The following is a 13,420-nucleotide window of genomic DNA, read 5'->3' as shown; positions in this document are numbered from 1 at the left end:
GGAAAAGGAATGTTCTTTAACCAAAGGGGGTAGACTTTATTGCTAAAATCAAAATAAATTCCAGACTCCTCAGGGCCTAGCTTCTGGAAGCAAAGAGGTCAAGCATCAATCACAGTTTCTAAAGGGACATGAGAACTTCCTTATGACCATGAACTTGCATCACAAGTACCTTGTAGATCAGGTCCTTCAAAGTTCCTTTTTCATTAAACATTCTAATTAGCAATGCTGAGGATTCATTAGCTGTGGCAAAGGTAACCCGATAGATGTAAGGGTGCTGCCAAAACAAAAAGGAAATTCACATTTATTTACATCAGCATCTAGGTCCTTTTAGATCAAGCATCTGGTTATGCTGAGTCAATAGTAAACTACTTTGGTAGTTTTAGTTTTATACAAATGTGGTGACACTCCCTGAACACATGACATTTTCAAGTTATTAGATGATCAACTAGTACTTCATTCTTTAGAGAAGGAACATAAACTATACAGACCCAGGGAAATGGACAACTGACATGATAAGCTCTACTTGTGAAGATGTCTGCTTTGGCGTGTGTTCTCTCGTAGTTCAGACACGAGCGTGGTGGAAGAGAGGGAAAGTCTGAGTTTTGGGAATACTGGTTCTAATATTCTGGCTCTATAAACTGGTAAAGAAGGTAGCCAAATCTCAGAACAGCCCAGTGGGACCAGGATAAATGTGTCTTCGCTCGCAGCTTTGCCTGACATTCCACACTGCTGTCTGGTGCCAAGCCAGGGAGCACGACAGCCAGGAAACAAGAAAAGCAGCATCTTTTGGCATCTCGGTCCTTTTCCAAAACAGCACAAGTCTTTCTGCCCTTCTATAGGAGTTTGGAGTATGATGATTCATAATGCTCTCCTAAGATGAGGACATGGTGCCAACCAAGGGAGGGTGGGGAAAAAGAAAAATTATTTAATGACTAAAAGGAAAGTCCTTATATGACCTGGAATTCTGGTCACATGAATGAACTGGCTCGAGACAGGCATTACAAGTCCCATTTGCTCAAAGGGGTATCGTGAACATTCAAACCCCTGGAGCTGAGCTGTGCAGGGATTTGGGGCCAGAGGTGGAGTGGATTGGGGGTGGTGGAGGAGGGGTGATCACACTAAAAGACAGTACTTTATCATGAAGTTTCTCCTGCCTCTTTACACCAAAATGGTTCCTGTTGATTTCCGTAAACACCTTTATTGAGAGATAATTCAGATATCATTACAGTTCACCTAAAGTGTACAACTGAACAGTTTTCAGTATACTTAGAGTTGTGCAACCATCACATGATCTAATTTTAGAACACTTTCATCACCCCAAAAAGAAACCCAATGAATAAAATAAAAGTACTTGAGTCCATACAGAAATAAATAAATAAATAAATACATAAGTAAGAAGGGGAAGCTTGTCCTTACTGTAGAGTATCAGTTAATAAATACAGAAGGAATGATAGAGTTTAGAAGTATTAAAGAATGCTAAAACTAGTGGATTTGACAAGGAACAGGATTTATATAGTCTCAAAATATCCCCCACAAGTTATTTATTAATTAATTCTATATATCTATCTAAAGAAAATAATTAAGGACAGGTACAAATGTTTAGTGAAAGAAAGATTGTTCACTACGGCGTTTTTAAAAAATAAGAGCAAAAAACTGGGAGTGAGCCAAATGTTTTCCACATTAGTTGAGTAACTGAAGTACAGCCAAATGATAATTCTACATAGCCAATAAAAATGACATTGTAGTATATTTACTGAATAGTAAAGGTGCTCATGATATGCAATTAATGAGGAAAACAACAGGTTTTAAAACAATATGTATAAAATATAACTTTTCAAAAATACACATGTATCATATAAAAATTCTAGAAAAATAACAACTGAACATTTTGGTTCTTACTTCTGGTTGGTGGGATTACAGGTGAGTTTCATTTTCTTATTTTTGCTTATCTGTGTTTTCTGACTTTTCTCCAATTAACAGTCACTACTCATATGCACTATCTGTTTTTTTAAATGCACATCCACTGAAAGAAATTTAGCAGGCTGACAGCCTGCTCTACACAACCAATCAAACTCAAAGACAACAGCATCTTTCTTGGTCATACATCACACTTCATTAAAAACTTGGTTTTGCTAGCTTGACAGGATGCTCTGTCTTCAAAACGAACTTGCCAACCCAACCAGACAAGTCAACATAATTGTGCTCAGCCCGTCAGTGACTTATGCTGGGGTCCTGCATCCCCATATACAGGCACAACAGACAAAGAACATCAACACTAACTCAATTTCCTGGCTAGATTACTCTCTTCCCGAAGACATTCTGCATACATTTTGAAACATATCAACACAGTTCTTTTCACTGAAAGCCTTGGATTAGGATTGTGCTTTAGTTTAAGCATAAGTAATGCAAGACACTTCTAAGGGTCAGCTAGTTAGTCTGTGAGAGTGGTAATAAAGACAGCAAAATGGCTGCTTTGCCTTTCCCTCACCAGTTGACATAAATCTTTATTAGTTCTCTTTTCTCATGCTAGAAATAGATCTTTCAATTCCACCAATATAAACATCCTCATCAAGATGAAGAGGCTCAGAGAACTGGCTGCTTTCTTCCTCTGAGGTTTGCTTAAAACACAAAGGCTACATTTAAATCACCACATATTTGATGGGTTGTTGAGATGTCATGAGTGCTATCTAAATGGCCTCAGATCTAGGGGAGCAGCCCTGCAGTTTCAGTCTGAACTGAAATCTGCTGTACCTCTCCATTCTCTTCAGCCTACAAAGTATCTCCAGTTCTTCTCTCCATGTTCACCCACAAGGAAAAACTGTGAATCTGTGATGACAGTCATGTCAGCACCAAAGTTAACAGAAGGACTTGTACTCACCAAACAGGAAGGCAGAAGTTTGATTAGACACTGAAAATCTTTATCTGATAAGTACTTGTCAGGGCCAAGGTCAGCCTGAAACATGGGAGGAAATATCAGGGTGCTGCCTTGGTCATCAAAAGAAAAATTCCCTTTTAGTCTTTCCCTTTAATTTTATTTATCCAAATACAAGACTGTAAACCCAAGATGAAAAACCATACTAGGTCTTGCTGCTTTAAGACTTTTCTCAAAAGGTAATGTTTAAACATATAAATATCAGGAGACTTAACTGTAATTTTATGTAATATTGTTAACCAAATTTATCATGAGAACTACCAAAGTGAAAGAGATAAAATAAAGTAATGCCCAAGAATTTTCTTTTGAGACAAACTCTAAATCTATCAGCCCTAAAGAGATTCCAGAGAACTATTTTAAGCTGTTCTCAATTTTTTCCAAATCCTTACTGTTGATCAAATATAATTACATCAATAGAGCCAAATGCATAAACAAAGTGACTTAAAATGATTCCCCTATGATGTGGGACTGAGGAGGCCCTTACACCACCACTTGAGAGAATAACAGTTTCCTGATTCTCTTGTCAAATCTGCATTCAAAATTCCATCTAAAGTCCCTGAAGTAAGACTGAAGCAAAAAAAAAAAAAAAAAAAAAAAATCAAAAGAAAACAAACAACAAAAAAAAAAACAGCTTACCCAGCTTAACACTAGCCGTTCCTTTGGCTGATTTTTAATCTTCATCAAGAAATATTTCTTCCTTATCCTCCAACCTGTCATAAAAGCAGAGATATGTTTTTAGTTACATAATTTTTGAACCAGAAAATATAACTTTCACACTTCACAAAGATTTTCTATGTTATGAAATGTGTCAGTAAAATATTGTTTACTGACTTAAAACAATTCATTGACTAAATACTTAATAAAAATTAAGTTTGGCAATATCCATAACTACATAGACACTGGTAAAACAACCATTTGATAATGTTAACATGGTAAAGATGGCAATAAAAGCAGTAAACAAAGAAATTTCTCTATTCTTGGAGATGGTAGGAAAACACTTCAATGTATCTTTCAGTTTAGATGAAGTGAAAAAAATAGATGAGGAATGAAGCATGACTCTGAAAGTACAGGTAACTGCCATCCAAAACCTCTGATAAGGATTTAACCAAGGTTCATTAAGTATTAAGAGACGCTAAAATCTACTAATGCCTACTTAACATTAAACAACAATGCACATTAGGATGAAATTCAGATGGGATCAAAGTTATCATTGAGATGTCCTGTTTTGATGATAGCAGAAATCAAAAGTTAAGAACTGTATCTTCAATAGCAGAGAGGCCAAAAGAGAAAGATGTCACCTTCATTTAAGAGCTTTCTTGGGACACATAAAAGAACGCATGCCTAAGAATCCAGTTCTGTGAGCTATCTTTCTTAACAGAATGGACATGCTAGTTTCTTACCTATGTCTTTCAATGGTTCTACCACCTCCCACTTTGGTTCTGATCGGAAGAACATGGAAACATGTTGTAAGGCAATCTCTGAAAAGGCATTTTAGAAACTCATTAGACAAACTTATCAGGAAAGTGCCATACGCATAAGATACTATTCTTGCAATCCTTACAGCCTAGAACCTTCTTCTAAAAAAACCTGAATTACTGATGTGAAAAAAAAGATATATATTTTTTTGCTGTTAGATCTAAAATATGTAAACTAGCTGGCCTAAGCTGAGATTCAATATATACCCCAGACCACAACCCAAGCACAAGACTCAAAACATGTTCTAACATCAGCTTGGAACAGCATATAATGTTCCCTCAAGTGATATTTAGCCCATCTTCATTCCTCATGGAATTATAGCTTTCACCAACAAAGGAGCGATTAGCCTTAAATACATACTGGAAATAAAAGCCAGTGTTTTAGAAAAACATCCATGTACAGCAACAACATAGTTCTATTGTGGGAAGCCAGCAAGGGCCTGTTTACTGCAAAAAAGGTCCATCCTTCTTTTTGTGTTCATTTACCCTGAGAATGTCTCCCCCTTTTAGAAGACAATGAGAAGAGGAAGTTCTTTAAAATTCAGTGTATTAAGAAATTATCAGAATAACTGTGCTTTTACATTTCCTGCAAAAAGCAACATCTGTAATTTACCATTTCCCTTCAACACAGTGAAATGAAACCACTCCAGATTCCTGAAAGCAAACAGCAATCCTCCAGATTCACTGTGGAATTTCACCTCAGCCCAGCATTCATTACATTCCAGGCAGACAATGAGGCAAGGGGGATACAGCAGAAAAGCTCTCCATGTGGCAAAATGGCCCCATCTGGAATTACCATGCCTACTGCAATACAAACAATATCATTTTGATGTATTTTACAGTATATTATGAGTTAAGAGATTCTGGGAAGAAAACAATTTACTCTGTTTACCAACTCAATATGTAAAGCATCAAAGTTATCCACTCAGAAGAAAACACCAGATGGCCAAATACAAAACTGACTCCATTCACATTTGTTCTAATTACTCCAATGTGACAAAACATTCGGAGGGATAGAGTGTGGAAGTGTGTAACTTTTCATTAGCAACACTGGGAATGCTGCAATGTACCTCCTCTACAATTAATGTCTATATAAAGTGTTTTCAGTATTTCCAAAATAACTACAATATAAACAATCTTAAAATAACTTGAACATAAATAAACTTAAAAGGAAATTATTTTAAGTAAAAATTCATATCACCTTTGAGAAGGATCATGAAAAATAATTTTGTAAATGTGGTACAATGTCATTATGAGAAACTGAATTGGACAGTTGGTTTGAATCTAACAGTAACTCATAATTTCCCACAAAATCAGGACTCAAAAGTATTTATTGCATGCTGCTATTGCCATACCTTGTTTTAGGCATGGGGGAGACAGCTGTGAACAAATTAATATGATAGACTTGTTACTGATAAATTGAGGACTAGGAAACAGCTTTTTTTACCTTAAGGGTCAGGGAAATGAAGAAAGGACATTTCTGCTGAACTGTGATTTATTGTCAAGTAAATAACAGGACTACCAAGCTCCCAATATTAATGACGTCCCTCCACAGACTCGGGCAACACATTTTAATCCTATTCATTTACGCCTCTGCTCACAAGCCTTCACTGGCTCCCCATTTATTTATCAAATCAAGTCCAAGCTTATAAACCTAGTGTACAACCTACCTCTGGTTTTAACTTACAATTCAGACTCCCACTCTCTTTGCTCTGAGATTTGCCTCCCTCAGTCCCCAAACACGGGGCTGCCCCTCCTGAGCATTTTCCATTCCTGCTTATCAATCCTTGAGGCCCAGCAGGGAAGCCTCTGCTGCTCCCCTCGCCAGGGGCCCTCCCTCCCTCCTCTGTAGCTCCCAGGGCTTTATCTGCCTCTCTCCTGGAGGACTCACCCACAGCCTGTGCTGGACTGGGTTATCTCTCACTCACTGGGCTGTAAACTCTGGCTGGGGGGATCTAGCTTCATCTGGGTAAAGCCCACAGCCATGTGGAATGACTTTTCTCTCTCTCTTCTCATGCTGTTCTGCCTCTTGTCAGGCTAACTTCTCACGCTAGATCTCCGTGAAGATGTCACTTCTGGGAAGCAGTCCTGCATCTTCAGATCTGGATCATCCACACCCAGAACTCCACCCCCAGGGTGCTGCCCTGCATTAGCCCTGCCACCTCCTCGAGCTGCATTATTTCTTGGGGGGTGGGGGAATTATTCTTTCCCCACTGCTGTATTTGTACCACATGGCACATAGTAGTGCTCAATCAACATTGTAATGAAGGGATGTGAGCATTCTGCTCTCTATTTCTTTAGCACTGACATATGCAGGAAAAACCACATGCTCAGCAAGCACTGATAAACAAGCCCAAGACAGGAAATGTAGAGGGAAGCCATCAAGTCTATCCTGTGCTCCACTGAGCTCAGGCTTTTTGGCTCAGAATGTATCAGGTGTCCCCACTGTGTGCAGCCTTTGAACTCCTAGATTCTAGCAGCATGGGGTGGCTGAAGGGATTGAACACTGACTCCTCCAGTTCAAGGCAGATCCCTGACCTGCCAAGGGCCTATATTCCTTTCTGTGGATTTGGTCATTTGGAGAAAGCCAGGAAAAAAAGAAACGCCCAGCAACTCCAAGCTGGGGACCCAGAGAGGAGGCAGCCGCCAGTGTCCTGAGAGCTCCTGGTTAACCATGGCCCAGGGACAAGTGTCACATCACAGTTCCCACTCCAACCAGACACCCTCAATCTCAGTCAGAGCAATAAGCAGGAAACGTGTTGACTGCAGCCACCACTTGAATGCAGAACTCAAATCCTGCTAAAGTGAAACTGGACCTTGACCATAGACCATTTGGAAAATGTAAGAAGTAGAGATGCTGTCCACATTAAAAGGGGAAAGTGGCCCTGCTTAGAGACGTGCAGAAGTGGGAGGTGTGTTGACTGCCCTCAGGAACCATGGGCCGTGCTATGAATCTGGGAGCCCAGATGAGGAGGGCCAGTAGCCTGCAAGGTGATGCAACTCAGGTCGACCAGGCTGCCGGGAGGGAATGGTTCGGTCAAGCTGGCATGGGGGGCTGCCTGTGCTTCCGTTTCCTCAGGCTGCTGGTGAGTCAGCCTAGAGGCAAGACCAGTTCTGACACTTCAGCCAAAGTTGGAGGGGGGATTAATCAGCATTTCTCTGAAAACAGTATATCACCTATGGCTTCACTATATAACTGTGACCTTCCAGTGACAGCCTCTTGAGCATTTGGGTTCTGGCAGGAGTTTCTGGTGGCCTTCTACTCCTGCCTTCATCTTCATGCTTAGTGGGAGAGGGAAAGATCGAGGACAATAGTGGTATGTGAGGGAGCTACAGCAGAAGGAAATACAGAGGTCAGACAACGTTCCAGAGGCCAAGAAGCATTTCAATCAAAAAAAACTCAGACTAGACTGCAACCGCACAGGTGTGTACACCTGGGTAAGGCCCTCTGGGACCCTCAGTTTCCTCATCTTTAAAATGAGAGGGTTAGTCTTAATATGCCTGCTCCAAGATCCTTCCTAGCTCTGACCCCACGTGACTCAGTGTCCTTCTGGTACAAGCTCCTTGAGAGCAGGGAGCACATCCTCTTTCTCACGGCTGCATCCCCAGTGCCCAGCCCCACATCTACAGCACAGCGCCAGCAGATGGTCAATATTTACTGAATGAAAGCCATCATGACATGTGCACTGCACCTTGATGCTTGCCCTCAGGAGAATTCTTGCAGAGACACCCTCAGGAACTAATCTAGACAACCAGTGAACACGGCTGACTTGTCATCAACAGTCAATCCACAGGCCTTCTAGGTCTGGAATTTAGGGAACAACTGAAGAGAAGCACGGAAAATGGAAGCAGGGGAGGTACTACTCTGACAAAATTCAAGCTGTGCTGGGAGCCCCAGTCCTATCTGTGATGTCTTTTCTCCTGGGTGAACCAAAAAACAAGTGAGGAGAGAATGGAATCCTTACAAAAACTTAATGTGAGATTTTGTAACTTATAGTAAATATGAGTTTGAAATCAACTTTCGCTCTCTTGTCACATTCTGGAAAGGCATTTTCCTATCCCCTGCATGGCATTTCATTGGAAGATGGGAGGTATATTCTAGAGCAGGGTTTCTCAAACTTTAATGGGCATACAAATCCTCTGGGGATCTTGTTAAAATGTGGATCATGGTCCAGTAGGTTTGGGATGGGGCCTGAATGCTGCATTTAACAACCTCCGGGTGATGCCAATGCTACTGTTAGGGACCCACACAGTGAGAAACACGGCCCAAGGACTGTGCTTTTCAAATTTGGCTGCACACTGGAATCACCTGGGAGCTTTACAAACTACATGCCTAAGCCCCACCCCAAGAGGTTCTGATTTAATTGGCAAGGGTGCAGCCTCCGTGTGAGGATTTTTTAAAGTTCCCCAGGTGATTCTATTATGCATAAAAGTCTGGTGCATGACAATTCGGCCACAAGGCCTCTATTTCCCCCTGTCTGAACCAGTAATAAAAGAGTTTCCCTCTAATAACTTCAAAGGCAATGTTTTGAGGACTCAATTAGCTGACACAAGATGTTCGAAGTAACATGTAAACAATCTATTCTCTTAGCAGGGGAATTAGATTATTACTACCCAGAGTTCCACTTAGAAATACTCTAAGCATGTTTTGGCGTTAATAACTCTGTTGAAATCTATTCATTGGTTCAGTTCTACAATGGTTTCTATTGGTCTCCTTCATGGACACACAAGAGAGCATTAAATATTTAATCAACCTGTTGACAACTGGCTTAAGTTCCTGATGCTGGCTTTGTGTGTACTTGGTAGCAGAAGGGAAGCCTTTCTACCTCAGGTCCCTGGCTGCTGCCCTCATCCAGAGAAAATTAGACTGGTGCTTCACATTGGAGTCCAAGGACCAACTGGGAAGACACAGAAAGGACTCTTCTGGATAACTGCTGTATTTAAAGTAAAATCCCAAAAATAATAGACATACTATATTCAAATTGTAAATACAAAAACAGAGCCAAATACAAATCAGCTTGTGAATACTGCATGTATTATCGTGGATTCTTTACTCTCTGTTCTGTTCGGGCATATAATCAAGACATGAGTAAGTACACAGACATGATAATTTCCACGTTTTTCTGCGCAGACATGAACATTTTGGAAGTAAATTATTTTCTTCTTATACATCTATAGTAAATTACAATCAAGTAAGTATTAGTAAATGAATAATACTCTATAACAAATATGGACATTTCCTCATTTGGAAATAGAGCTTCTCCCCACATATGTTATCACCATCAAGGAACGGTGTGTCTTTGCCCATACGACCATGGCTCGCATACTCCTTTGCTTACCAGTGTAGTTTGCAGAATAGTTGTTTGGATCTAAAAACTTCTTAATCAGCTCACAATTAGACAAGATATGATTTGTGGTGATAACGTTAAGATAGTTCTGAAGACCTTTCTGCCTCTCCGCTATGAATTCACGATCCATGTTACCAATCAATTTTTTGGGAGGAAGAGGTAGACTTAGGCCTGCAATCTTAAAAAAAAAAAAAAAAAAAAAAGGAAAGAAAACATTACATTTATGTCATCCTCAAATAAGATTGAATCCTGAACCACAGTTTTTCATTAAAACAAAGATACCACAAATTTTAAGACACATCCTAATTTCAACATTAAAAAAATGTGAAAGCACTGCACATCTTAGAAAGACTGCATAACAACTTTAAAACTTCATTTTTAATGTCTTTTTATTTTTATCAAAATTACACAAGAACAAAATTTCAAGAGTCAACTCATTCTTCCTACTTGTGATATCCCCCCCTCTCCCCAGCCACCAAGACATATCATTCCCCACTTTCCAGAATCAGCTACGTTCAATTCTTTCAACTGATCTTTTGGCATTGGGGGATACCTATTATGTCTTAGATTTTCATTTTTAGGCATTATCTATGAATTTCCCATTATGGAAGATGAGGATTAAGTTGTCTTTCACAATCCCAACTTTACCCTATGCACATCCTATATGCAATCCATTCAATATAGTCATATTGTTTTTATTATTTAGTGCAATTCATGTTTACATTAAGTGAATGAAATTCACAACTGGGCTAAAAAGCCATGCATACTTTTCCTTTCCAACAACTTGTAGTCTATTTTGGTTTGGTTTTCTATTCAACTCCAAGCTGTCTAAAGCCTTCTCTCAACAGATACATCTACTGCATCATCTTGAGGAGCATCTCCCAGAGCACTTTAACCTGCTCCAATCAGACTGGTTGTCCCTACACCTGTTTCAAACTTGGCATCCTGGAATCTCCCTTCATCTTCATCCTAGAGATGCCTTTGACTCTCCTATTGAACCTGTTTCTATATCCCATACGTTCCTTTTTCTTAGATAATTCCCTTATTTTTGGAGGAGCATACCCTCTGTCAGCTTCCTAAAGGGAGATAAATCTTTTGAAACGTTTCATATATAAAAATGTCTTTATTCCGCCCTTGTACTTGATTCATTGCTAGTCTTGATGGGGAATTCTAAGTTGGAAATACTTTTTCTTCAGAATTTTTAAGAATTACTTTGTCTTCTAGTTTCCAGTGCTGGTATTAAATGTTCAAAGAAGTACTGATTCTTGATCCTTCCTATGTGGCCTGTTTTTAGTTTGTTTCTTTGTTTTTGTCCCTGGAAGACTGTAGGATCTTCTCTTTGACCTCAGTTTAGATTGAATTTCATGTGATTTTGTTGGTCTATTTTCATCCTCTGTGCTGAGTGCTTGGTGGCCCTTTCAATCTAGAATTTGTATCCTTATGTTCTCTGGTATTTTCTGGTATTGAAGCACTAATTACTTCCTCCTGGCCACGTCCTCTGCTTTCTTTTCTGGAATGCCTGTTTTTCAATGTTCTGGAATGCCTATGGACTGGCCTTCTAACTGTCTTATCTCTTCTCTCTTATTCCCTCTCTCCCTCCCTCCTTCCCTTCCTTTCCTTTCTTTTTAATCTTTCTGCTTTACTTTCTAGGATATTTCCTTTATCTTTATCTTTTTTTTTTTTTTTAATAGCATCCTGAATGTACTGCAAATTCTATTCTCTCTGAGATTACAAAGGATAGCTTTCCTGAAGTGCCTGAAGTATTCTTACTGCATACTTTCTGCTTCCTCAAAGCTCCTTTTCTGTTGTTTCTGTTTTTCATGTTAAAAGTGTTCCTCAGTGAATGAAAATGAGAACACAACTTATCAAATCTTATAGGATTCAGCCAAGACTGTTCTCAAAGGGAAATTTGTAGCCCTAAATACATACATTAAAAAAAAAAAAGAGCTTAAACAAAGACCTAAAGGCACACCTGAGGAACTAGAAAAAGAACAGCAAACTAAATCCAAGACAAGCAGAAGGAAAGAAATAAAGATTAGAGTAGAAATAAAGGAAATAGAATTAAAAAACAATACCAAAAGTTGGCTCTTTGAAAAGATCAATAAAATTGAAAAACCTTTAGTTATACTGACAAAGAAAAAAGAGAGGATGCAAATAAAATCAGAAATGAGAGGGGGACATCACTACTGACCCCACTGAAATAAAAAGGATCATAAGAAGATACAATGAACAATTTGTATGCCAACAAATTAGACAGCCTAGATGAAATGGAAAAATTCCTAGAAACATGCAAACAATCTACACTGACTCTAAAAGAAATAGATCTCAAAAGATCAAGTACAAACAAATAAAGAGATTTAATCAGTCATCAAAAACCTCCCAGCAAAGAAAAGCCCAGGATCAGATGGCTTTACAGGTGAATTCTATCAGACATCCCAAGAAGAATTAATACCAATCCTGCTCAAACTCCCCAAACAATTGAAGAGCGAACACTACATAACTCTTTCTAACTCTACTACCAAAGCCAGATAGACATTACAAGAAAAGAAAATTACAGATCAATATCTATTATGAATGCAGATGCAAAAATCCTCAACAAAATACTAGCAAATCAAATCCAACAGCACATGAAAAGAATTAAATACAACAATCGAGTGGGATTTATCCCAGATATGCAAGGGTGGCTCAACATAAGGAAATCAAAGTAATAAACCACATTAACAGAATGAAGAGAAAAAAAAATCACAATTGTCTCTACTGATGCAGAAAAGGCATTTGACAAAGTCCAGCATCCTTTATTGATTAAAAAAAAAAAAAACACTTAGAAAAAAGGATAGAAGGAAACTTCCTCAACATGTTAAAGGGCATAAATGAAAAACCCACTGCTAACATTATACTCAATGGTGAAAGGCTGAAAGTTTTCCCTCTAACATCTGGAATAAGACAAGGATGCCCACTGTCACCACTATTATTCAACATTGTGCTGGTAGTTATAGCCAGAGCAATAAAGAAAAAGGCATCCAAATTGGAAAGGAAGAAGTAAAACTTTCACTATTTGCAGATGACAGGATTCTCTACATAGTAAGTCCTGAAATATCTATAACAAAGCTACTAAAGTAGTAAACATTCAGTAAAGTGACAGGGTACAAGATCAACATGCAAAACTCAGTAGTGTTTCTATACATTAGTAATGAGCAATATGAGGAGGAAATCAAGAAAAAAATAGCAACTAAAAGAATCAAATATCTAGTAATAAATCTAACTAAGGATAGAAAACTATAAAACATTGCTGAAAGAAATCAAAGAAGACCTAAATAAATGGAAGGACATTCCATGCTCAAGGACTGGAAGACTAAATGTCGTTAAGATGTCAATTCTACCCAAGGCAATTTACAGATTCAATGCAATCCCAATCAAAATTCCTACAGCCTTCTTTGCAGAAATGGAAAAGCCAATTATCAAATTTATTTGGAAAGGTAAAGGACCTTGAATAACCAAAAACATCTTGAAAAAGAAGAAAGAAGGGGGAGAACTCACACTTCCTTACTTTAAAGCATATTATAAAGTTACAGTGATCAAAGCAGCATGGTACTGGCACAAGGATAGGTATATAGGCCAATGGAATTGAATTCAGAATTCAGAAATAGACCCTCAGATCTATGGCC

General features: G+C 38.7%; 1 protein-coding gene across 11 annotated transcripts in view; it reads right to left on the bottom strand.

The window, feature by feature from the left end:
* PXK (PX domain containing serine/threonine kinase like) overlaps window positions 1-13,420 on the bottom strand; it is an 89,498-nt gene that overhangs the window by 25,795 nt on the left and 50,283 nt on the right. For all 11 annotated transcript variants that reach the window (XM_037799071.1, XM_037799064.1, XM_037799058.1 and 8 more), the window contains exons 4-8: window positions 9,747-9,933; window positions 4,333-4,410; window positions 3,569-3,642; window positions 2,879-2,953; window positions 170-274 (exon numbers count right to left, since the gene is read on the bottom strand). In XM_037799071.1, coding sequence (XP_037654999.1) covers window positions 170-274; window positions 2,879-2,953; window positions 3,569-3,642; window positions 4,333-4,410; window positions 9,747-9,933 — 519 coding nt within the window. The remainder of the gene's footprint in view (window positions 1-169; window positions 275-2,878; window positions 2,954-3,568; window positions 3,643-4,332; window positions 4,411-9,746; window positions 9,934-13,420) is intronic.

Source organism: Choloepus didactylus, chromosome 1 (assembly GCF_015220235.1).
Source record: "Choloepus didactylus isolate mChoDid1 chromosome 1, mChoDid1.pri, whole genome shotgun sequence".
NCBI classification, from domain to species: domain Eukaryota; kingdom Metazoa; phylum Chordata; class Mammalia; order Pilosa; family Megalonychidae; genus Choloepus; species Choloepus didactylus.
Note: the sequence above shows the minus strand (reverse complement) of the source record. Positions and strands in the feature narration are given on the sequence as shown.